The 25,120-nt window shown below is 42.7% G+C and overlaps 1 protein-coding gene across 9 annotated transcripts in view; it reads right to left on the reverse strand.

Moving 5' to 3' along the window:
- The window catches only part of mib1 (MIB E3 ubiquitin protein ligase 1), a 59,946-nt gene that overhangs the window by 29,704 nt on the left and 5,122 nt on the right, over nt 1-25,120 (reverse strand). For all 9 annotated transcript variants that reach the window (XM_085438614.1, XM_085438620.1, XM_085438619.1 and 6 more), the window contains 10 exons: nt 20,724-20,853; nt 16,512-16,616; nt 15,406-15,472; nt 14,854-15,058; nt 13,544-13,727; nt 12,372-12,516; nt 12,106-12,239; nt 11,166-11,273; nt 10,826-11,023; nt 10,042-10,193 (listed from right to left, as the gene is read on the reverse strand). In XM_085438614.1, coding sequence (XP_085294740.1) covers nt 10,042-10,193; nt 10,826-11,023; nt 11,166-11,273; nt 12,106-12,239; nt 12,372-12,516; nt 13,544-13,727; nt 14,854-15,058; nt 15,406-15,472; nt 16,512-16,616; nt 20,724-20,853 — 1,428 coding nt within the window. The remainder of the gene's footprint in view (nt 1-10,041; nt 10,194-10,825; nt 11,024-11,165; nt 11,274-12,105; nt 12,240-12,371; nt 12,517-13,543; nt 13,728-14,853; nt 15,059-15,405; nt 15,473-16,511; nt 16,617-20,723; nt 20,854-25,120) is intronic.

A 25,120-nucleotide genomic window follows, 5' to 3' on the forward strand; every position in this document is an offset into this window, starting at 1 on the left:
GTTATTGATCTGGTCCACCCGGCAATAAAACAGCTGGTTCCACTGTAAACACAGACAAGTGAGGTTTGATCAGAGGGAAAGGGAGACGCAAGAACAGTCTATGTGTGGTAAAGGGAATGATTAACAGAGAGAGGGGAGAGAGAGAGAGAGAGAGAGAGAGAGAGAGAGAGAGAGAGAGAGCGAGAGAGAGGGAGGGAGGGAGAAAGAGAGGTGGCGATGACGGTGTGTGTGTGCGTGTGTGCGTGTGCGTGTGCTGGGGGGGGGGGGAGAGACCAGGACCAATCCACAAGTGCTGAGTGGGCATTAGCGCCTTCATGTGACCTATGGCCTGCCTCTGTGCCTAAAGCCCAAATCCTGCTCACAATAGCTTCCTGTTCAACTTGGATCACCCTCATTTTCAAACATCAGCAAGCGCTCCAGTTAGCCACTGGGGACGTTGCTGACACCAGAGAGACAAGGGACAGGAGAGAGAGGGGGGACGGTACATATCGGTCCGTGAGAGGTGGTTAAAGGGGGAAAGGACACCAAAAGCGGGGCGGGAGGTGTAATAAGAGAACGAAATGATGGTGTGGAGGAGAGGAAGCGAGGGTCTAGTGGGTGGAGAGAAGTGATATGTTTAGTATGTCAGCGGGACCGCTCAGCTTATAGGTGCACCCCTGCTCCCAGGACACCGCAAATGATCGTCATACGAGAGCGAGCGCACCTTACAACACTTTTTTTTTCCTTTCCCCCCCCAAGGAGAAAACTCTTATCTACTCTGCTGCTGCTTTTTTTTTTTTTTTTTTTTAAACCTCCGACCACTTAAAATCTACCTCCTCGACATTTTTCCTGGACAGAGAAAAAGGCCACCTTTTGACTGCCTTAAAAAAAAGAAAGGAAAAAAAAAGCTGTATTCCTCCCTCTGAGCCTTCTGGTTTCTCCCAGTTGCCTGGAGGACAGCAGGGGTCACTGGGACAGTCGACTATGGTATGGACTCTAAAACTTCTGTTATGTTCAGGGGCGGGGGGACTGGCTGTTCAGCCTTACATGGCAACCAAAAGGAAAGCCTTGAGTGTTGAACTGAATTTACACTCAAAGTCACCTTACAGTGCAGACTACCATACTTGGGAGAGAAAGAACGGTGAGGAAAAATGTTCTGCTCCTAACTTCCTGACCTTGGAAAGAGGTGAGAAAATTTCATATCTAAGATTACCTCCTTGGTGCACATACTTCTTTATGTACCCATATGAACATATGATAGCTATGGAATGTAAAGAAGTATGTATTCTTGGTGAGGTTCGAGCCCTCGTTCTGGAAAACTGATGTGCAGCACTGTTACAGGATACGTTTATGCTTTGTGTCAGATGGTGAAAAGAAAAACAGCAAACAAAGGTAAAAGTGAGGCAGGAAAAGAGTGAATTAATCTAAGTGGTGAGGCTCATACATTAGCTATACTGTCTCTGGGCAGTCTCACTGCAGCAATACTCGCTGTAGGGAAGTTTCTGCTTTCTCAAACTGGCTGACTTGGCCAATAAAAATCTCTCATCCAAGATACGTTAACAATTCATTTGACAATTACTTAGCATAAAATGATTGCAACCATGTTTTAGGCTCTGACAGCAACCTACACCAGCTATGAGCAGCTGCCTTGTGAGAGTGTCATATGAACAGAGCTTCCTTTCATTATTGAGTGATTTTGCTGCATTACAGCCCTTGAAATTCAGCCAGCTGCAACTTAGCACCAACTTCAGCGAGCGGTATGCTAGAGCTGTTGGACCATTAATACCATAATCTTTTCCAGTGCTGCAGCACAGTTCAAGTGGGGAAAGAAAGCAAGGTGAATTGAACCAGCAGCCTGCCACAGTTGCTGGCTGTTTAAAAATAAATAATAATAATTATAAAACAACTAAACGGAAAAAAAAAATGGAAGAGCGGTAAATTGTTGCTGAGAAGGCAGAATGAACTGTGGCCGCTATTGCTGCTGTCACAACCCGGCTCTAACCTATTGCTGTAACATATAGCTTCCGAGTTGACAACCTTGTGTGTTTAACTATGGCCACCCTTCCTTTATGCTAGTGCCCTTATCGACATCCCCACCCCACATCAACCCCGCTGCCCCGTTCTCCCCTCCCTTTCTCTGATTTCTGTGCTCTTTGTTCACGTTTGCTATGCTTGCCAAATGCTTTGCTGGGCTGCATGGCAGCCAGATTAGACCATCAAAAAGTGACAATGCAGGATCAGGGTCAACTCTGGCCTGTCAGCTGATTCCAATTGTCAACTGTTTCAAACAAATAAAGGCAACAGAACATAGGCAGAAGCGCAGTGACAGAAATGAAGCGAGGAGGGGAAAGAGGGAGGCGGGGAGTCGTTTGCATGGAGAGCTATTCATATCTAACACTCACCTATTCTGACCCCCGCTGCAGCCCGTGTCTGGATCATATATAAGGCTTGTACCAATTTTAGCACAGATTTACCACCCTTTAACCCACTTTAATATACACAATTCTCCCAAATTTGGCTCCAGATTAATAAAAAAGGAGCACATGAAAGATATATTAATTATAAAAACAAGTGTGTTAAAGGAAGTGAAGAAATATCAAACCAAGTTCAGTGGCTTAACTTTAAAGAACATAAATTCATACTAGCGATGGATGAAGCCGACCTTTGAAAAGACAGGATAAACGCCTTTAAAATCCCTCTATAAAAACTCCTGCAGTGGAGTATGTACGCAACCATAGTATATAGGCTGTTGTCACATGAACTCATTAATATGCTAAGTAAAGGCCTGACTTACTCTCTTGCTTTTGAATAAAAGTAAAATCAAAGCAGAGAAGATAGGAGTGCAATAAACACATTATCTACTGTTATACGCATTTAAGCCATACAGCTGTTTGTATTCTATAAATTCGTTCCTTATTTGGGTTTTGCTCTGATTAATTTTTGTCTCTCCGAGTATGAGGAATACTGCAACGTTTTAAATACATGAGAATTTGAACAATGTTTAATTGTCGATTGCAGTTTTTACTATCTGGAATCAAATTAGCTTATAAGAAGTCCTCGAGGAACAGAGAAACTAGCAAACAGAAAAGGTCATTTCAATCCCAATCGAAAATAAAATACAAACCAACTTCTTTATTAATTTAAGAAAAACAGAGTGAAGCAGGCTTTTAGGCCTTTTCCCCTGCATTTATACCCATGTGGATCATATTCTCTCTGTCTTTTCTGTCAAAACATCAAAGGCAGGTGGGGTTGTGTGGCTCGCGCCTGCATGTTTCACCCAGGCCTTCAATAGCAATGACCTGCTGTCTGAGTGACAAACACAGCAGATGCTGACATTATCAAATGCTAAGTGCCTGTCGTCCCCCCCGTGCTTTTGCCCTGTTATGGCCCTTAGACGAGGTGAGCGGCCCGGCCACCTGACTCTGAGGGACAGTGTGTGTCTACGTGTGTGTATGTGAGCAAGCGTGAACGTGCATGTGTATGTTACAAATAGACCTGCCTCTGGTGTGCCATATCAAGCCGGCCCTATGCTGACCTCCATCCTGTCTACAAGCAGTCCGGTATATCCCTCAGCTGTCGCCGGCCACTCTGAGAACCTAATTTGTGCCACGGCAGGAAAAGTCAATAATTATAACAGCTGTTTCGACATTTGTTAGCACTGTGAAGGAATGATATAGTTTAAAAAAGTGCCAAACAAATGTCACTTGACTGTATTTTAATGCAGCACGGGTGCTCGAGTCAAGTGTTTTACAGCACAAATGAGAAAAAACACTGCAGCTATTAAGATTTTAAAGAAAAAACTATAACACCCCTATGCATGGCTAAAATATGGAGATTCTTTTATGTCTCTACGATAGCAGAAATTGCTTAATGATTTCATAATTAGCAACAACTACAATAAGTTTAGAAACATTCTTCTCCATGTGGGTGCTCTTGATCATTTTTATATGAACATTGTAATGACTTTAGGTACAAAACTGTACAATACTGTACTACCACGGAGCCCCGAAAGAGACATAAAATAATCTGCCCTCAGTCACTGTTCAATGTTCACAGTACTCTTTATACTGCAAATCAGTCCCCGTGACTTAAATGACTGGTTTAAATGAATGCTGTGACTTGACACCCCTCAGTGCTGCTGCAGGAGTATGAGTGAGAAAGTGTGTACGTAGTTATGCCTCTGCATTTGTCTGTTGGGCGTCTCGGTGACCGGAGCAGAAGCGTGCTTGCAGCAGGGCCCATCTGTCAGAGCCTGTAATTGCTTCATGACTCCAGGACATTTGACTCAAGTGCAGTGCCACAGATTATTATTATCCTTTTCTCAGGGAACAATTTTTCTCACTCTCTGAGAGGGGGGCAAACATAAAACTTAAAAAGATAGTGAGGAGGATAAATAGACTGCCTGGGAGGCAGCAAAGGAGAAAGTTGGGTAAGCTTAATCAACTGTACCTGTGTGTTATTGGTGTGCTGGTAAATGGGGTGGAGGGAGCTAAATGTACCTGTGTGTCACACAGAAGTGGATGAATGTGAAGAGGCAAAGGGAAAAAATAGGAAAAAGAAACCCGGCAAGTAGGTTTGCATGCCGTGATGAGCCACGTGTCCATTTTTTTAAAAATGTCTTCATGTGTTTCCTTCCTTCCTTTTTTGGATAAAAAAAGATTGCTGTATTTTCAACAGTTCAAGCGTTTTGTCTCTGACACAGTGACTCCACAATGCTTTGCTAAAGCTGGTAAAATGGAACCAAATCACCTCTTGAATGGATTTGGTCCCCTTCAACCAGCTGTAGCTATGCTTTGATGACTACCGGAGCTCCTTTTGCTGTGACGCATTCAAAACAATCACTGGAATAACAGCAGGATACTTTTTGATGATGATGGCTTATGGCTTTCTCTCCACCAGCAACATCTGGAGTGTTCAGTGACTGTGCTAAACTTGTCTCATTTGACTAATAAAGAATCCAATCGCAGCTTCAAAACTCTTGTATGGTCCCCTTTCCTGAATCTGTGTTTCCCCTCTCTCTGCCTCTACAGGGATTTATAATCTCACCAGACTATCAACGGCTGTTTCAAAAATAGCAGGGGGACAGAAGTGCGGTGTGCAGTATTTCAGAAATACACCACTCACATGTCTGTGTGAGAATGTACGGCTGTCTTGCTAAGACACTTACTAAACTCACTGTCACTAGATGCTAACAGTCAATTACACTGTGGGTGGGAGCAGGTAAAAGGGAGGTAGGGGGGTACAATGGAACTGCAAAAGAGATTGTGAATAAGAAATACAACAGCAAGACTGCATCAGAAACCCAAGAAGGAGCAAAATATAGCCGTTTAGACAATGTACATTACACACAAGCACACTGAGACTCTTTGGACTCCTTTTCATTAAGCCTGATGTTAGTGATGTTAGACTAGCTGGGGTAGATGAGAGCCAGATGCTTCGGGGACAGAAGCTTCACGCACAAATCACAGGAGCAAACAGCTACAGGCTCCCACATTCACTCGCTGTGGGTGCAGAACAAGCAGGAAGCGCAAACCTAACTCCCTGTCACAGGACGTCTCCTGCCCGCACACATGAACTCCAGAAAATGTCAAGGGCATCTGGTCAGGACATTGTCAGAAGTTATCGTTTTTCACATGTACCACACAGCAAGAGATCGTTCCAGTGAGCATTCGTTCTTTCTTCTGGAAATTTAGTGTGTTTTGTTTAGGTGAGGATGGTGCCTCGCGTTGAGCTTGAGGACACGGGACAACCCCTCGCTAGCTGTGAATTCACCTGAGTGAATAGGTATTTGCGCTATTCTCTGGACCTAGCATGTTAATGGACCTAACTGGACCCAACTGATTAATCCCCTTGTGCCTCAGATCTTTGCATTCAAACACACGTCTCTATCGGCGGGAAAGTCCTAGAAAAGTCCAGGACTGCAGTGCATGTAAGAAATGCCTTGGATGCCCTTTTTAAAAAAAAGAAAGAAAAAAAAAGAGAGAGAGAAAATATAAAACATAAATATAAAAATCAGTGCTAAATAATTTTTTTCCACAACTGATCTAAAAGATGTAATTTGTCTAATTATTTAAAGCAATTAAGAGGATGTGGGTATAGCATACAGACATTGATTAAATCTCAATTTGATTTAACAAACTTGGTTATAAATTCTTTTTCATTGGACTAATGACCATGAAATGCATTTGTGCACCATAACACGCACTAGTTTTCTCAATCAAAGCAGTCCAACTCGATTAGGCTGAAAGAAGCAAGAGTGAACAAACCTCCTGTTTCATCGATGTCAGCGATAAAGAAAATCTGAACATGCAAACGTTTTAATGCAAACATTTGACCCATGTCTCCACTCCTTTCTAAGTGGGATCCCTATTACAATACTACCATTATGGTGGTGCCTATTAGTGCCGACATTACAAAGGGAATAAATGTCTGCATTTCAGAGCACAGTGTGATCTCCTGCACAACCCTCCATCTCCTCAGGTGAGCCAATTACCATACGGGGTTTTGCCTGTATGTTGCCGTATTAAAAGAAAGCTGAGAACTATAAGGGGAGAGGGAGGAGGGCAAATATTACAAGGAGGTGACACGTAAAAGGGTACGGACGGCCGCTGCAGGGCTTGTTTAGAGCCCGTTTATGAGTCATGGGCTATTAATCGTATTGTTTACAGTATTGTAGCAGCTACTAGCTTCGAGCAGCCCGGGGGAAAGACACAGAGATGAGCCAGGCTCCCCTTGCAGGCTAGAGCTGTGGTAAACACACAGGGAGAACACACAAGAAAATCCTTCCCGGACATGTTACTGCTGGTTATACCAGCACTTTCAATTTACTAGCAATTGTAAAACTTAACAACTAGCTTTAATTTATGAGGAAATGCCTTAACATGCTGCAGCCGTGTCTATGTGTGAGTAATGAACAAGGTAAAATATAGTACAACTCCCCAGTTCCTGCTGCTCGCCTGTTGGTAGAGTTGATTTGTCTCAGTGTTTGGGACTCCAAGTTGAAAGATTCATCTGTCACCCACAGGGTTCTTCCTATGTGTCTTCCTCAATCTTGTTTCCACTGCTGGAAGACCCACCCACGCACATAACACATTACAAACACACCAGGGACTCTGACGCAGTCTCTACTTGAACCCAAAAGCCAGCATTTGATGTTTAGAACATACATCACTTAGCGTAACAGAAGAGAGGAAGCTCATTTTTAAATTGTTTTTCGCACTGTCGTGGAATTACACGGCAACAAGAAAATTATATTTTACACTTGTTTGAGCCACGAATGCCAAAAGAGTCTGTGCTCAAACACAAGCAGGTCATCGGACTTATTAACCTGACGGGTTTTGTTTGATATCCTCCATCTCACTGCTCTCTGATTGGCTTCCAGTTTCAAGCAACTCTCATCTACAGCCATCAAGGCTTTTACATTTTTTTCCCCCTTTTGCAGAAGTATGTCAGGAATTTCTTTAAGCACTCAGTCAAAACAACTGCCTCTCCACTAAAAACACGCCAGACAAGGTGCTCCCACTTCAGCCTAGGGAGACATTTCCGAGGGCTTTAGGACTTGTAGACCGTCTCCACGATATTGCAGGAGCCCGAGTGTGAAATAAAAGTAAATGGGCAGACTGCAGAAGGTGACATATATCTTTGTCTTTCTGACGGCATGGGGACAGAGTGTGGACTGAGACAAGCAAAGAAAGCACAACAGGGCCTTTGATATAGAAACCACCGTACTCAAATGAATCTTTCAGCAGGTCAGCTCTCTAACATATACTCTCAAACCCGACAGACTATTCTATTTAAATATTTAAAATGCAAATATCTTTTTTTTTTTTTTAACGGTGCCATTTATTCCTTGAGCATGTTTACTGTTGTTCATTAAAGTTTAAAGGTTGTGCAATAAAAGATAACGGTGGCCTTGCAATATTTTTTCCGCCCTCACCCTCTCGGATAACACAGACAGACTCGGACTGCAAACATATGGCCAGTTTTTCAGTTTCCTGTCTGTCATTTTCACTTCTTTCTGCAATTTATTCAATCAATTCTGAAATAGATTCAACAAAGACAGCCCTGAATCTATGTAATCATGTTTAATTACAGAATTTCAGGGATCATCAACTCTGGAATTACCTGCTGAAGAGAAGCAGGCAGGCTGGTTATGTATCATTTCAATAACAGAAAATAAATGAAACACTGCAGACTTCATTTAACATATTTCTGCACCTGTTTTTGTTTTTCCAGAGCATGCCGTGTATGAACACTGGCTTCATATTTCATTTAACTTATAATTTATATATTATAATATTAATATAATATATTTTATAAAACTGGATCTGCAATTTGCTTTTGATATATATATATATATATATATATTTGCCAATATATTTGAACAAGGACAGATTTTAGCCTTGATAAATGCAGTTTTCTGTATTAATAAAGTGATTTTTAGGAGGTTTTTTCAATCTGAAATTAATCAATGTTAGAAACAGGCACTGGCTTTAGATAATCTGACCTACAGGGTACCAGATGTGGAGGGGCTGGACCAGGCCTGTGACCTTTGACAGGTGTTCCACAGCCCTGTGACCTTAATTCCATTTGTCCTAGTGCCAAAGGAATAAATGCCAACGAAGGGGAATGACATTTAGCCTGGGATAACCACGCTCATGCGGAAACACACACCTGAAGCACTCACAGCGGAAAGCAGATGTTAACTTTTCTAGAAACTGCTCCACTCCCTTTACCGTGGCGATGAAACATCAATTTCCATCACCTTAAGAGGTGGATGATAAACCTGATACAGTCATTGCTCAGAGCCATCTTTAATATGCTCATGGCTTAGAGAGCAGAATAAAACAGATAAAGACTGGAAAAGCAACCTGCTGGCCGGGAACAGCACCGACAAGGACAAAACGAAGTGCTGCCGCTGCACTGCAAGCCACTCCACACACGACACACACAATCGTGGAATAGCAAAACAGTGTGCAAACAAACACAAACGCTCCAGGTTTTTAGCTGTACCAATATAACAGTCAACACAGGAGACCACAGCATCCTTTTGAAAGATAGATACGCCTACAGTTCTTTAAATTAAATAGTCAATATAACTGAGATACCAAAGTAGAGCTTACAGGAGGATAACTTTTCTTTTAATTTCTTTTAAAGTGTTTTCAACTTAAACAAAAAAAAGCAGCGGATTCAGTGGAAGCAAATTTCAGCATGAAATTGGTAATTGCCTTTGAGATACTGCAGTACCACATTAAATTAACCCATGACTGTCCTCATCTAGACAACAGAAGGACTCAGTTAAAGAAGTGTAACAGTTATTGGACCTATACTAAGTACAACTATATTCCTGTAGGGTGGTGAGCCCAAATCCTTCATCAAGAGGAGGATAATGAATGATTCTGCCTGGCTCTCTGTCTTCTAGCTGCTAACAAGCAAAATATAAACCCTACTTGTTGTAGTTTTAAATAATTCTGTGCATTGTGCGGGTTCATTAGATTGAAATTAATCCTCTCTTCCTGTTTGATGACACATCAAATTTAATCTCATGCAGGAAAGTGTGAATAATATATCCAGGGTTTTTCCTACATATAACAAATTCACAGACATTTTTGTTTATTAAATGGCCAGGCCAGAAACAAGACGGTTAAATCACCAGGATAAATAAACAAAAAAACAACTCATATACTGAGACCATCTCATCACTATTTCTGGGGCAGGGAGACCAACTAAAATGTGATTTGTACACCACACAGACACTTCAAGATATTTGGTGTATCGCACAGTGTGGGTTCAATATGGCGTTTAATCACTTTATTCATATTCATAAAGTTCTCACTGAGGCAATTCTCTGTGGGACTTTCCTGTTAATCTCTGGAATTTGAGAATCAACAAATGAATCAATTAAATGTGGTTAATTTAGTGTGTGGACATAAGTTATGCACATGTCTCTAATTTTGGTTCCACTGAGCATATGAAACCGTTATTAACTGAGATCTGCATCGGCAGATTCCACTGAAACAAGCCTTCATTCGTCACAGTCGCCAAACCGAACATGTCACACACCTGGGGTTTCCTCTCAGGGCGGCGTGATGCAAAGCATTGAACCCGTTGTTGTTGGTGATGGTGACGTCAGCACCCGCCTCCAGCAGCACTGACAGCATATCATCTCTCTTCTTACTAATGGCATCGTGAAGAGGTGTGTCACCCTCTGAATCCTGAAGGGGAAACCTTATGTTAAGGACTGCTGTTTAAATAACGTAATTACAAGTCAGGTCTACAATGACCCCTCAAGTGTTACAATGTACTTCAAAAGCAGCTTATTCTATTCAAATTTATTTATATTGCACCACATCACAACAATAGTCGCTTCAAGGCACTTTTTATGGTAAGTAAATACCCTAAAATAATACAGAAAAAGCACCAGCAATCAGACAACTCCTATCAAGCACTTGGCAACAGCGGGAAGGAAAAACTCCCTTTTTGACAGGTAGAAAGCTCTGCGTGCCATCTGTGAACGCCACACTGTTGCTGTTTTGTTGTATACAATGTGGAAATTTCTGTAGGACGTCCTGCGCCTTTACTGAAGTCTTTCGCACAACACTCAAGCCACTTTGTAACTTAATATTTATACCTTTGCTCCCTTATTGTGTGTTTTTTTATTGTATGCTTTGACACAGTGTTTGCTTTTTATCCTCTTGTTTTGTCATTTATATATCTTTTTATATATCTTTCACAGCAGCACCCACAGTTCAGTTATACATGTACAATGACAAAATCGGGGGAAGTAAGCAACTAAGCTATGCCATGAAGTATTTTCTTAAAGGTAAATAAGTCAAGCGATACATACCTGAAGGCTAGGGTGGCAGCCGAAGTCCAAAAGGGTTTTAACCACCTGTAGATGGCCCTTGTTGACAGCTATGTGTAATGGAGTCTGCCTTCGTTTGTTCCTGGCATTCAGGTCTGCACCGCCCCTGTGCAGCACTTCAATGACAGAGCCTTCATCACCAAAAGCTGCGTGGTGCACTGCTCGGTCTCCATCTTTATCCTGGGAACAGTGACACATCCAAATAATGACTCAGTATTGTGTGAAATCTGGTGCGAAATGCAATATAAAAGAAAGCTGAGATGCGTTCGTGATAAGAAGAAGCACACATCAGAGACAGGTTATTTTTTCTAATTAGACAAACCTCAGCCTCCAGGTCCACATTGTGTTTAAGAAGCAGCTTTAGGACATCCACGTGACCGTTCTGACTGGCTGCCTGCATAGCGGTGTGTCCAGCACACTGCCCGTTCACCTGGAAAAACACATCAAGAGTCACTCAGAATACGGCCGCGTGTCAGCGTGCTGTTTAATGTTTAGAGCTGCCAAACACATGGTGATGAGACTGGTGAGGGTGTGTTTTAAATATTTGGATGTTGTACATGTGCATCCACAGTTGTGTGAGCAAGTTTCATCACCAACTGCAGCACTGCAAAAACTCAGAGCATAAATATTAATGTGAACTCCTTTGGGAGTCTCGAGACGTCTCTTGTCCTGGCAGCCAAATCACTTGGCCAGCCTCAGTGTGCTCAGCTTTAAGCAAATAATTCCACTGAAAGGCAACGGGGCATCTGGCCAGCACTCACCAATGACACACACACACACACACACACACACTCATTCAGTCTCCCTTTCTCTAAAGTGAAGACGGCATGGCAGACTGACGTAATCTTTTTTCTAGACCTATAGAAGGCACAGATTTCTGTCCTGCTGCCTGAGTAAGAACAAAATCTACAACCGTGTGGGGTTTGTAGATCTCCACTTGATTCTGAGAGTGAATCAGGCTCTGTGCTGCAGTGCACACCAGTGTTCATTGGTGCCTCCTTTGGGCCCAGCCTTAATGCCTTTCAGATTGAGAGAGGTGCAGGGGTGGGAGGATCTTTGAGAGGTTTCCTGGGAGACTCTCCTCAATATAGCCTCCTCAATATACTGAGAGAAGAGCCGAGCACAGCCAGGGGTATTCCAGCTCCAATTATAAATGTACCTATATCTTCTGCATAGGTTTAATGGTAGAATCATTCATCAAAAAGTCATCTAGAACTTCAACAGTTCCTTATATCAAAACATCAAAATGCTGGAGCACTCACATCCACATCAGGTCTCTTAAGAATGTCCTCCACTTTGGCCAAGTCTCCATTGGCTGCTGCCTTGACCAGCTCCTCATTGATGTCCCCAGACTCTTGTGTCTCAAATAGTTTCTTCAGTAACTGAGACAGGCGTTCTGGACAAGCGAGCGGAAAACATCAGAGATTGATAGCATGTAGGTGCCAGATAACAGAGAGCAATGAAGCAATGAGGACAAAAAACTAAAAATGATGCTCTCTCTGAGTTAGCGGTGCATGTTCGCACATACCTCCAGAGGCGTTGCTGACAGCGGAGCCGGAAGGGGCGATCTTGGTGACGGCAGCAGGGTTGTACGTCCAAGATGTCCCACAAACCTCGACCTTAAGGTCACTGTCAGAGTAGATCTGCTGCACACGGCCTACCTTGCCCAGGGTCTGTTTAGAAATGTTGTGACAAACTCATTAGTATATGAAGGCTTATTGTCTTTGGGCTACGTCCTGTGTAACACAGTCTGTAAGTGGCAGAGGACAGATGAAGAGGGACTGCAGTGAGTAAAGTAGAGCTGCGAGGGAAAGGATAATGTGGAAAGTACAGCAGCTCAAAAAGCCAGCATCCTACACAGAGCAGTTTATTATAAAATAAAACACTGACAGAAAAAAAACAAGGTATGAGAGATGTTTGAGCAATGTTCTTATTATTCAGAGTGTACTCACTTGCACAAGAAAGAAGATGGATATAAAAGAAAGACCCTTCTACTTGCTAGACCATTTTTCATCTATACAGGCAATTTGGAGAGGACAGAGTATAACGCATTCCAATTTTGAATTATATCATCTCGATCCCAGCTATAAGGGAAAGAGGCACTTTGAGTGTGTTGAGCCGGGTCTGGGGCTGTCCTGGAGGATGTCATCAATAACGGGGACTGCTGCAGCAGAAGCGGCAGCAGGCGGCAAACAGCCATGGTTAGTGATCAAAGCTACAACCCATCTCAGAGTTTTAAGGCTCATTAGCTGCTGAGGGGGGCCAGTTTGGCAGGAACAAGTGGCATATTGGAGTAGACTGGCGTTACATAACCCACGGCATGCTGGGTAGCGATGAATAAACTTCATAATACGGGAAGAATAAAGTCATGTTAAGACTGAGAGAAGATTTTTTAAAAGAACTGGCAGCAAAGCATCCATAGATTTTACACAATGCTGCGTGTAAAGTCTTGTAGTAACTAAGACAAATGTAGCTACAATGAATAATTTCATTACATGTCCCTCTTTGTAGAAAAATTGTATTTATCTATACACATTTATTAAATAAATTTAATTTTTTCCCCAGCAAATCCTTAACCATAAAAAATTTATTTAAACATGTCCACATTTATTTCCTGTTTCTATTAATGTAACAGCCTCAACGTGATGTGAGTGCGGTCAACTCTGCACAAATCAGTGTGAAAATCTATTAAACTCTTACAGGCAGCATCGCCTCAGCCCATTCTCCATGGCCTCTTTGTAGTAACTTGATGCGGTCAATGTCGTAGCAGATCTGGACCAGGTCTCCCACATGGAACTGGGAAGTGCCTCCCTCTGCACCAGCTGCGACTTCGCCACTGCGCACTACGTTAGCCTTTGTCAGCACTGCTGGGTTGAACGTCCATCTGAGGACAGAGAGAGCGATGCATTCAAGCAACACCGACTAGCTCCCCTAAACTGTGATAGCTGATGTGAGGTATAGAATTTGAGCAAGCTACGCTGGAGCAATAAATAATAAGGCACCAATAAATGGGCAAAATGGGAGCATTTCTTCTGAATTAATGCAAGCATTTCTCCCCAGACGTGAATGTGAGAGCATAAAGTGTTCAGGCTTCACTGATGTTTGATTTCTGACACAAAGCTTGCAAAAAAAAAAAAAAAAAAAAAAGGGGCAAACTTTTTTCTTTTTTTTGCTTTGGTGAAACAAAAATGGTGCATGAATTGTCTAGCTAGGAACTTTTCATTTTAAACATCCTTTAATTTACAACATTATTTAATTTGGATTTATTTCAACAACATAATTCTAGGCAATATTAATGAATGCAAAAAAAACTATAGTAAAAAAAAATTGCATATTGAATCTAGCCCACATTTTACACCGGATGCCCTTCCTGATGCAACCCCTCTGAGGATCTGCTCCTCTTGTTCGTGTGTTAGGCAAACGTGTTACAGAGTGATATAAGCCTCACTGTGTAATTAAACTGCAAAAAAAAAAAAAAAAAAAAAAAAAAAAGCAGAGAAAGCGCATCTATACCTCCAACAGAGCAGAAGTCTGAAAGGTCTTCTCCCCAGTAATTATCTTCACAGCATTTGAATAATTTAAGCTCATCAACGTAATAAAAATAAAGTGGGCTAAATTTAGACCGCTTTTACATTACTGGTCCACATGCCCAATATTAAACGACTCCCAAAAGAACTTGATCGAGGTATATCTATGATCACTATCAAAGAGCATGTTGAGAACATTTAATAAACACTAGAAGCGACAAAGTGCTTTTACATTCACAGAAAATCCACTTTAATTATGCATTTCACTAGAAATTGACTGCTAATTTATTGAGAGTCTCTTCTCTCGAGTGTTAAAAAGCATAATTACATCCTACGGTGAAGATGTGCTGAGAAGTGTTTTGCTGCTTCTGAATGACCTTAAGTGGAAGGGGTTATCTAAAACTAAGAAATATGTTTTTTAGTAGTCAAATACTAAAAAATAAGTAAATCAATTATTCCGAGCCTCCATGTCAAGCGCTGCACCTGTTCCCGCTGGGGTACTGAACCACAATGTCGTGATCCTCATCGATGCCGCACACTGTGCCGGTGGTGGTGAGCGTCTCAAACATGCCGTCAGTCCACCCTCCGTGTCCATGCTGGAGGGACTGTACAATCTCGAGATCCAGATCAATGTTTACCAGGTCCCCAATCTGAAGGCCACCAGGATTTCTGTTGCCATTCTGTTCACCTGAGACGATTAAGGTAACGTTAGATTTATTAAAAATGTGATTTGCACGAGTTGCCCTGAAGAGAGGCAGCACTGCAGAGTGATTGTATATACTACACATCAAAATTTGTTGCAGTTTTAAACCCAGAAAGACAATTTATTCCACGAGTACCTGAACACTGTAACTGCATGACCTGAGTCTATACCTGGTTTTGGAGCCATGTGACTATGTAGTGCTGACATCTAGTGGCCACACAGACTTTACTACAAGAAAAACTCCTCGAATGTCCTTGAATTCACTGCACCAGCACGCTAGGTGAACAAATTGGTGCAATAACGACGCAGACATATATCACCGGCTTGCTTACCTAAAACCGGACAGTGGTCTCTGTAAAATGTCCCTCCTTTGGCATCCTGGACACATTTGAGGTCCGACTAAAAGGGGAAAAAAAGATGGAACGGGTTACATAATTAACCAAGGTAATTCCATTAGAGGGGAATAGTGATGGATAATGACACTGAGAATTTATGCACTTCAGTTGCAGAGGCACATCAGTTGCCTACAATACCCACAATATCAGTGCCCTAAGCAACATGGTATATGGCAGGAAACTGAAACACTATACTGCTACACGGAGAAAGCATCATATCATTTGTGATGACTCAGATGTGCATCCACTGTAGCAGAGTTAGAGGGCAGAGATCATCATAAGACAGTGCAAACGCTCCTCTGAACTGATGGATCGCCAAAGTCATGACTGCAACACGTCTCAGTAAATTAATAACTGTCTCTTAGACTGCATATCCAGCGGAATGTGTTTGATCTTATAGTACTGTGCACATGAAGCAGGCATCGCAACAGAGGAAACGCTTTGGCCTCTCACGCTGCGTTTGGAAAATACAGTAAGCTGCAATTCTTTTTTATTCCTTTGAAGGATTTATCCGATCTTCATAAAATAAAGCCGAAATAAAACCGTCAATACGGGGGTCTAATCCATGATTTACTTAATCCAAAGGCAGATGCCACCTACCTTCCTTTCAATCTATTAGAATAACAAAGGACAAATCTGTTATGCAACTGAGAAACCCGATTGGCCGCTTTCATAAAAAGGAAGAGGCAGTCTGCACCAATGAAGGACACGCTTTTCATCTGGAACGCGTGTGTAGCTGAGCCCATGACATCCCCAGGAGAATGTCCCCCCTTTCTAAAGTTGACCGCCATGTTCACCGTGTCCCCTTATAAAGCAGAAGGAACAGATTGCCTTTATCATGCAGATACCTCCCCCTTCCAGCTGCCTGGACAATAGTGCCGTACTCACGCTGGCTGCGTGTCTCTCACAAAGGCCTGGCAGTAAAAGAAAGAGCCTCAGCTCCACAGTTAGATACAAAAGCCAACTGACAGCTGATCTTTTGTGTGAATCCTTCTGCGTGAGGGAGTTAGTGAGCATGAGGTTCATACTAGAAGTTTGCTCACCATTCCCTCAAAGCCAACTCTGTACAGGTTCTTGGCCCCGTTGTCCCACAGTACGTAGGCAGCGCTGTGAGGGCTGGCCGCACTCCAGTCCTGGATCTCTGTTACCTGTAGAGAGAGGAGGGAGAAGATGAGAAACAGCAGAGGACACATTAAAAGCAGGGTGTTTTAATCTGAATTACATGAAAATAAAACAGCAAACATACAAGGAATATACAGCAAAGGTTTGTAAAACACCAAAGCTCTTCTCTGGGTTTTGGCTCCATTTTGCTCAGTTCTTTGTCAAGATGAGCCCACACTGCTCTAATAATATGGAGGTCCAGGCTCTGAGGAGGCCCATCCATTACTGAAAGTGTTCCTCTGAGTGTTTTTCTAAGCAAGTATGTTTTTGCTGCTGAAAAATGAAGCCATTGCCAATATGTTGCTTTGCAGATGGTAGTGCACAGTGGGTTGATAGAGAGAGTCCCAAACCTTGACAGAGCCTCCACCGTGTTTTACAGACGGCTGTAGACAACTTGAACCAAAGACTTAAAATTTGGATTCATAACTCCATGAGATCTGTTCCCTCTGATTTGCAATCTAGTTCTTGTTTAATTTGGCATACCTCAGCCTCTTCTTCCTGTTTCCCCTACTTAAGAATGGCTTCTTGACAGTCACCCTTCCAATGAGATCATTTCTGATGAGGCTTCAGTAAAGTGTATCAACTGAAGGGTAATGTGAATCTCCCCAAGACTCTTGCACAGTACTACGTTGTTTCACATTCTCTGCAAGTTGTCCAGTTACTGAGTTTTTAAAGGAAAGCTTATTCCCTAAACACTAAGAAATATTAGGGGTGGGACTAATCAAGCACAAACCCAATTAGGTGTTGATGTGTTGGGTCACAATTAGATTATGATTTTGTTCTTCCTGAATTTGCATTTTCACAGTCAATGCTAAACCTTTTATTGTTTCCACAGTTATTTAGACCTGTGCAACCTCCAAGGGTATTTTAATGAAAACAAATAAACAAATAGTGTTTGTTTAAAAAGAAAGAAAAAATAGGCGTCGTTTAGCCAAAGTGCAGACAAAGCACGTTTATAAAAAACACGAGTGAGGTTTTAACTAAAAAAAAAAATCAAGTATCATGTGTTGTTGCTTTTCTTATTGGAGTTATTTATTTTTAAATCTCTATAAATCCCTGAGCATCAGTACACTGATATTAAAGCACCATTACACAGTTGTAACAAAGTGTCATCTGACACCATGTCCCAAGTTCCCACTTGCTTGTTTTTACACACTTTGGAAACATACAAGAAACTGCCTTACAAAGACACTCCCACCACTACCAGACCCTCGTTTACACAGAGATATAAAAAAAAACAAAAAACATATATTTGTACATGATAAATATAATAACGCCAAGTGCCATTCGTTCCCAGAGAGAAGGCTGTTCTTGTTCTTGTGGTGATGCACTATTAAAATATTAATAAACTCCAAGTAGCTGGCTGCGCTAAACTTCTCAGTGTGTGGATCCAAGTTTTATAATTAGAGGGGAGTGAGTGGAAATCAGTCAGGCTATTCTTGACTAGCTTGTAGGTCCAGTGTAATGATAAAACTATCACTAAAGACCCCAACAGCATCTTTAAAGATCCTTTTTTTGATTTAGTATTCACTGGATTAAACCATCAATAATGCTATACATATACATTTGTTATGAGAACATGACTTTTAGCTGTAAGCTAACTAAAATGATGCGTTACAGGCATAAAAAATAAAAATAAAAAAGCAATAAGCTATGAATATTGGACTTCAAAATCCATTCTGCTTTGAAAGAAATAAGGATTTTTACAAGACAATTCTCTCCTCATCAGAAGCAGCTCAGAGCTTTCATATCGCCGAGGAGATGCTGTGGAGGAATAAATTATTTCTTTAATTAAAGGCTGTGCCTTAAGTAAATACAGAAAACAAACTATTAAATTATGTTCAGCCCCCTTCCAGTGTTAATTGATTAATGGGCCTTAGGAGGTAATATTCATGCTAACCTAACAGAATATCTAAGCTGGAGGACATGTAATAGTGGTTTTCTGGAGAGCATACTGCTTACAGCATCATAAAACTGTAATGAGATATGCCATTAAATAACACAGCAAAATGAAGTCTTAAATTGCCTAGAGGGACTCTTAAATTGAATACTCTGGGGACTGGACCAGAGTCAAAATACACGCACTTTACAGCACAGCAAGAGCATAAATCTAAATAGACTGGGCTAAACAAATTCAACCTCATCAGACATCGCATTACTTTCTAATGACATATTTAAGGCTAGAATAACCTGCAGCAAAGAAAAAGTGTTTATAATCACAGAAAAGATGAACAGGAATCAGCAGCGTGAACCTAAGGGGAGGAAAACAGGCGTTTCAGTGACGCACACAAGGTTATTACCAGTCCTGTGTGGAGGACCTGACAACTAAATTGAAGGGTAAAGTTGGATTTTTGTATAGAAACAAATCCTGTTTCTCATTTTCTACTCGTGAAGACAACTGTACAATTATGTCTGCTCTTGATTATGGCCGTATTGTGCACATCCACGCCTCTTCCTCCCCCTGTGGTTACCACAACAGGCCCGCACAACATGCAGAAAACCTGCGATGTGAGATAACACCAACATGACTTCTGATAAAAAACATTTGGAAAAATGCTGAAGGGATACATGTAGATGTGCACTGCTCAAAAAAACATTAAGGGAACACCCAGTCATCACATTGTAGAGAATGGAGTTTTAAACATGGCAGACATATAATACTCTTTCCTTAACCCTGCTCACTTATTTTTCTTTAGCTTTGCTTTTTGTTTCCTTGTTACATCAGGTAGCATCAGAGAACACCTGCAGCACAGGTAGTCCAGCTCTTCCAGGATACCTCATCCAAAAGTGCTGTAACAATACCCCCATTACATGGGGGGAACTGGACTGGGCTCTGGAAGGGCATGAACCCAGCAACAGAATCTGTATTGGCTTGGTTGTGTGAGGAGGAACAGAAGAAGCACTGCCAGAGTGCTACAAAATGATCTCCAGCAGGTTATTCACATGCACGTTTCTGACCAAGTGACGCAAACACATAACGTCGGGACATATGAAGGTGTTCCAGCATCCTTGGGACACCTTAGTGCTCACAGGCCCATGCTGTGCAACTCAACTGGCATTCACCAGAGAACATCAGAACTGACAGGTCCACCACAGGCACCCAGTTCTCGCTATAGATGAGATCAGGTTTACACCGAGCACATGTGACCGACATTAAAGAGTCTGGAGACACCCAGGCAAATGTTACACTGGCCTGCAACATCATCCAGTATGACCGGTTTGGCAGTGGGTCAGCGACGGGCAGATTCCACAGATCTCCATATGTAAGCTAACGGTACCCTGACTGCTGTTACACACCAGGATAAAATCCTCAGACCTGCTGTCACACCTTATGCTGGTGCAGTGAGCCTTGGTTTCATCTTGATTCAAGTCAGTTCTTATGGAAAATGCAGCTCAATCTTTACAATCAATTGTCACCTTGTTTTCTAATTTTGCTTTTTAAATTTCCTTTTGCTGTCCACAGAAACTTAAAAGTATAGAAGGAGCAGTAATGGACTGATCTCTTTGTGTTACGCTCCTAACATGTTGAGTCAAGCAGTGAACTTCCTGTTTTGTTTCAGGCTACTGTGCTTTGTTTTTCAACCAAACCATATCCTGGGATGTAAGATTGTTTTTTTTCCTGCCTAGGATTTTTTGTGAAAAAGATCTTTGAGATTTCTCTGGCAGGTTTGCTAGGCCTGTATTACCTCCAAGGATTTATAATCCTTTTAGTTGTACAACTTTAAAATAAGGCAGAGACAGTTTTGCCTGCATTTCTCAACGCTACCCATTAATAATCATGCATATTTATCTGAACAAACAAAGCTCACTTGTGAAACAGGATTTAGTGGAGACAAATTTCCTGTCTTTTTATTACCATTGTTACCAAGTGACTGGGACCCAGATGAGCTCTCAGATGAGCAATTTTATTTATAATTTTATTTATAAAATTGCTCATCTGTCCTTCTCCGTAAAGCTAGGAATAGTTAGTAGGCACTGAAAGCACATCGCTTTGCCATTCTAGAAAATTGGTACATTGCTTGCTTTTGGCTTGGGGAGGGAAGGGGAAAAAAGGCACAGTTAGAAACTCCAATTTTTCTGGCAGCTTCCCTTACCTTTCCTCTCCTCCCATTCCCTCCATCCTGGTCTTCCCACTGCCAGTCGACTCCTCTCACAACCCGACCACCAGCAAAGATTCCTCTGGCTGTGATTTTCTTTGACTTGCGACGTGACTCCAAAAGTACTCTGTCAAGACAAAATACGTTTTATAAATGTAGACCATTATTGTTTATTTGGACAAGCAAACTGTGTTTAGGTGGATCAACTCACATGCATTTTAATTATGTGTAAATACTGCAGAGGCGTGCCTGTTGTACAATAATTACTAAATTATATGCCACTATTCCTCCAGCCACAGCTCGTCCTTAACTGTGTGCCTTCTGTCCAACTTCACTTTCAGTACATGGGACGCTGTTACCATCCTCTTTTGTCACTCAGCACCTCGTGTTTGATTGAAGTAAAAGATAATAAACAAAAGACTTCTGTCACAGTTAGGCTGGATACAGACTTTTGCTGGCAATTTTGTAGAGCCTGTAATGTAACCTATGGAAGTGTTTGACGTTGTCGCCAGTATTTACCGTGTGATCATATCCTGGTGTTTTACACGCAGTGCCAGCGATCCAATAGAAATAAATAAAATGCTGGGACTTTTTTCCCTTCTGGGTCCCAGCTCTTATTTCCCCACTTCTTTGTAAAATCCTTCACATTCATTCCGATAGTTTTGGCAATCTCCCTCCAGGAATCTGCTGACGTTTATGAGTCCTTATATTGATGCTATGATTATTATTCTTTATTTTGAGACAATAATTGTTATTCTCTCACTGATAAATTTTTAAACTTTGGCAAAAAAGTAGCTGGAAATGTAGAGGACGAATCGATAGAATCAATAGCTGTAGGCCACATCGACCTGATGTGTAGTTAACTTCTAGGGAGGCGTGTAGGGTATACCGTAGGGTACGCCATATGTTACATCGCAAATTCCCAGCTAAAGCAGTTAGAAAGGGACTGGAATTGATTTTATTTTCTAGTCTTACTGACCACTCAAGGAACTTTACACTACAGCCAAAAACACAAATGCATTCAAACAGAGCTTTACTGAACTTCATGTATTTAACACAATTTAGAATTACCAGTCAAACTAACATGCATGTTTTTTGCAGTGTGGGAGGAAGCTGTAGTCCCCAGAGGAAACCCACACAGGCACAGGGAGAGCATACAACCTCCACACAGTGATGCGCCAAACAACCCAGAACCTTTTAGCTGTGAGGCAGCAGGGCTAACCACAGCAGCACTGTGACAGCTGCCCTTCCTACTACCATCTTCTCAGGTATTTTTTAAAATCACAAACACACAATGTCACAGTGAATAGCGATTAGCTCTCTAGAACACAAAAAGTTTTTATGCACTCAAAATCAGACACTAAATTTTTGGCACAGCAAATGAAAAGTAAGAAGTACTCAAACACACCATTACAATGCTCTGAGGCATGCTCAAAACACCAGCATAGCTATAAGGAAAACAAATTAATAGATATTGGCAAATAAAACCTCAGACAGAGCTCTAACAATCAAAGACCATATGAGTCTTGGTAGGCACAGCAGCTGGACAGTGTAGGTCTAACCAATGCAAACAGCTTGTGGCCTCTAACCACTCCCTCCTCAGCAGTTACTGAGAGAATCTAATGTGGTGTAACAAAACACTCCTCCATGCAGTAGGAGCAGTGTGAGTCAGGGAGTCCTCAAGCACCCATTGTACATTATGCAATGTCTGTCTCAGGGGAAATGCAGTTGAAAAGTCTGCCAGCTGTTGGACCATGTGTTCATTTACTAAACTACGGTGTTTAGCTAATATAGGCCTGAAATGGATGCATCAGAGTACTGACGGTATAAGTGGAATCACAGTCAAGTGCTGGTTGTGCAATTTAGGAAGTAAATACTCCATCCATCCATTTTCATCCGCTTTGTCCGGGGCCGGGTCGCGGGGGCAGCAGCCTAAGCAAAGAGGCCCAGACCTCCCTCTCCCCAGCCACCTCCTCCAGCTTATCCGGGGGAATACCAAGGCGTTCCCAGGCCAGCCGAGAGATATAATCTCTCCAGCGTGTCCTGGGTCTGCCCCGGGGCCTCCTCCCGGTGGGACATGCCTGGAACACCTCACCCAGGAGGCGCCCAGGGGGCATCCTTGTCAGATGCCCGAACCACCTCAGCTGGCTCCTTTCGATGTGGAGCAGCAGCTGCTCTACTCTGAGCCCCTCCCGGATGGCCGAACTTCTCACCCTGTCTCTAAGGGAGAGGCCAGCCACCCTTCGGAGGAAGCTCATTTCTGCCGCTTGTATCCGCGATCTCGTTCTTTCGGTCACTACCCACAGCTCGTGGCCATAGGTGAGGGTAGGGACGTAGATCGACCGGTAAATTGAGAGCTTCGCTTTTACACTCAGCTCCCTCTTCACCACGACGGACCGGTGCAGCGTCCGCATTACTGCAGCTGCAGCCCCAATCCGTCTGTCGATCTCCGGCTCCCTTCTCCCATCACTCGCGAACAAGACCCCGAGATACTTGAACTCCTCCACTTGGGGCAGGAACTCATCCCCGACCCGGAGTGGGCACTCCACCCTTTTCCGGCTGAGAACCATGGCCTCAGATTTGGAGGTGCTGATCCTCATTCCCGCTGCTTCACACTCGGCTGCGAACCGCTCCAGTGCGAGCTGGAGGCCCTCACCCGATGAAGCCAACAGAACCACATCATCTGCAAAAATCAGAGATGAGATTCTGAGGCCACCAAAGCGAAAGCCCTCCGCCACTTGGCTGCGCCTAGAAATCCTGTCCATAAAAATTATGAACAGAACCGGAGACAAAGGGCAGCCCTGGCGGAGCCCATCACCCACCGGGAACGAGTCCGACTTATTGCCGGCAATGCGAACCAAGCTCTTGCAACGGTTGTATAGGGATCGAATGGCCCGTAGCAATGGGCCAGACACCCCATATTCCCGCAACACCTCACACAGGACACCCCGAGGGACACGGTCGAATGCCTTCTCCAAGTCCACAAAACACATGTAGACTGGTTGGGCAAACTCCCATGCACCCTCAAGTATCCTGGAGAGGATAAAGAGCTGGTCCAGTGTTCCGCGACCAGGACGAAAACCGCATTGTTCCTCCTGTATCCGAGGTTCGACTAACGGACGAACTCTCCTTTCCAGCACCCTGGCATAGACTTTCCCAGGGAGGCTGAGGAGTGTGATCCCCCTGTAGTTGGAACACACCCTCCGGTCCCCTTTCTTGAAGATGGGGACCACCACCCCGGTCTGCCAGTCCACAGGTACTGCCCCTGATCTCCACGCAACATTGCAGAGGCGTGTCAACCAGGACAGCCCTACAACGTCCAGAGCCTTCAGGAACTCAGGGCGGACCTCATCAACACCAGGGGCTCTGCCACCAAGGAGTTGTTTAACTGCCTCAGTGACCTCGCCCCCGGAAATTGGCGGGTCATTCCCCTCATCCCCAGACTCTGCTTCCTCCTCGGAAGACGTGTCAGTGGGATTAAGGAGGTCCTCGAAGTATTCCTTCCACCGCCTGACAATTTTCTCAGTCGACGTCAGCAGCGTAGTAAATACTCTTCCAACAAAATAAGCATCCTTACTCTTCATCTACAGCACAGAGAGGAGCCCCCTGATAACTTTAAGCTCAGCCCATGAGCAACTGTGATCCGGCAGCTCGGGGTGAGACCAGAAGAGAATTTCTCTTCCATTTCAACTCTTCTGTTCTTGTTGTCATAGCAGAGAAAACCTCTCTAACACTAAAAAAAAAAATACAAAACTATAAATCAATGGAAAATCCTGCAGGATATTACTCAGACTGTTCAGGTACACTTTTTTGCTCTCAAACATATGTTGGCACTTAGTCTATAAAACTTAAAGATTCTCTGATAGAGGGCAAGGCAGAGTAAAATTCTTTTCTTCAATCTGACCTGATCTTACCTGTGTGTGAATTATTTAGTAACAAAGTTTCTACTTTCAACTAGAGCAGGGCGATATGGCCAAAAATATTTATCACGATATACATTTGAAAATTTGCGATAACGATATAACTGACGATATAATTGATGCGAGACAAAATACTCCACAACATTACTAGCGCAAAAAGACAACCTTCCATTAATTTTCACTTAAACAAGAAGCTGGTTTTTATGTACATTAAAGCTTTATAAAAATGTAACAGTGCAAATGCAAATTCCTTGCTGAAAGTTTAACCAAAAGGCATTTCCAGTAGAAATGGGCTGACATATCCTGAGCATAACCATGTATAATATCCACTGAAGTTAAAAAGAGGTGCTTTGCAACATTAAACTGTAGTGTGCAGTACGTATTTTTTGGACCATAAGGCACATTGAGCTAAACAAAGCAGTTAGATAAATCAAACTTTATTAAACTCATTCTTCTTGCTTCCTCCACTTCTGT

This window comes from Copadichromis virginalis, linkage group LG18 (genome assembly GCF_057382275.1).
Source record: "Copadichromis virginalis isolate Kocher_CV1m ecotype Utaka linkage group LG18, C_Virginalis_male_GT1.1, whole genome shotgun sequence".
In the NCBI taxonomy this organism is placed as follows: domain Eukaryota; kingdom Metazoa; phylum Chordata; class Actinopteri; order Cichliformes; family Cichlidae; genus Copadichromis; species Copadichromis virginalis.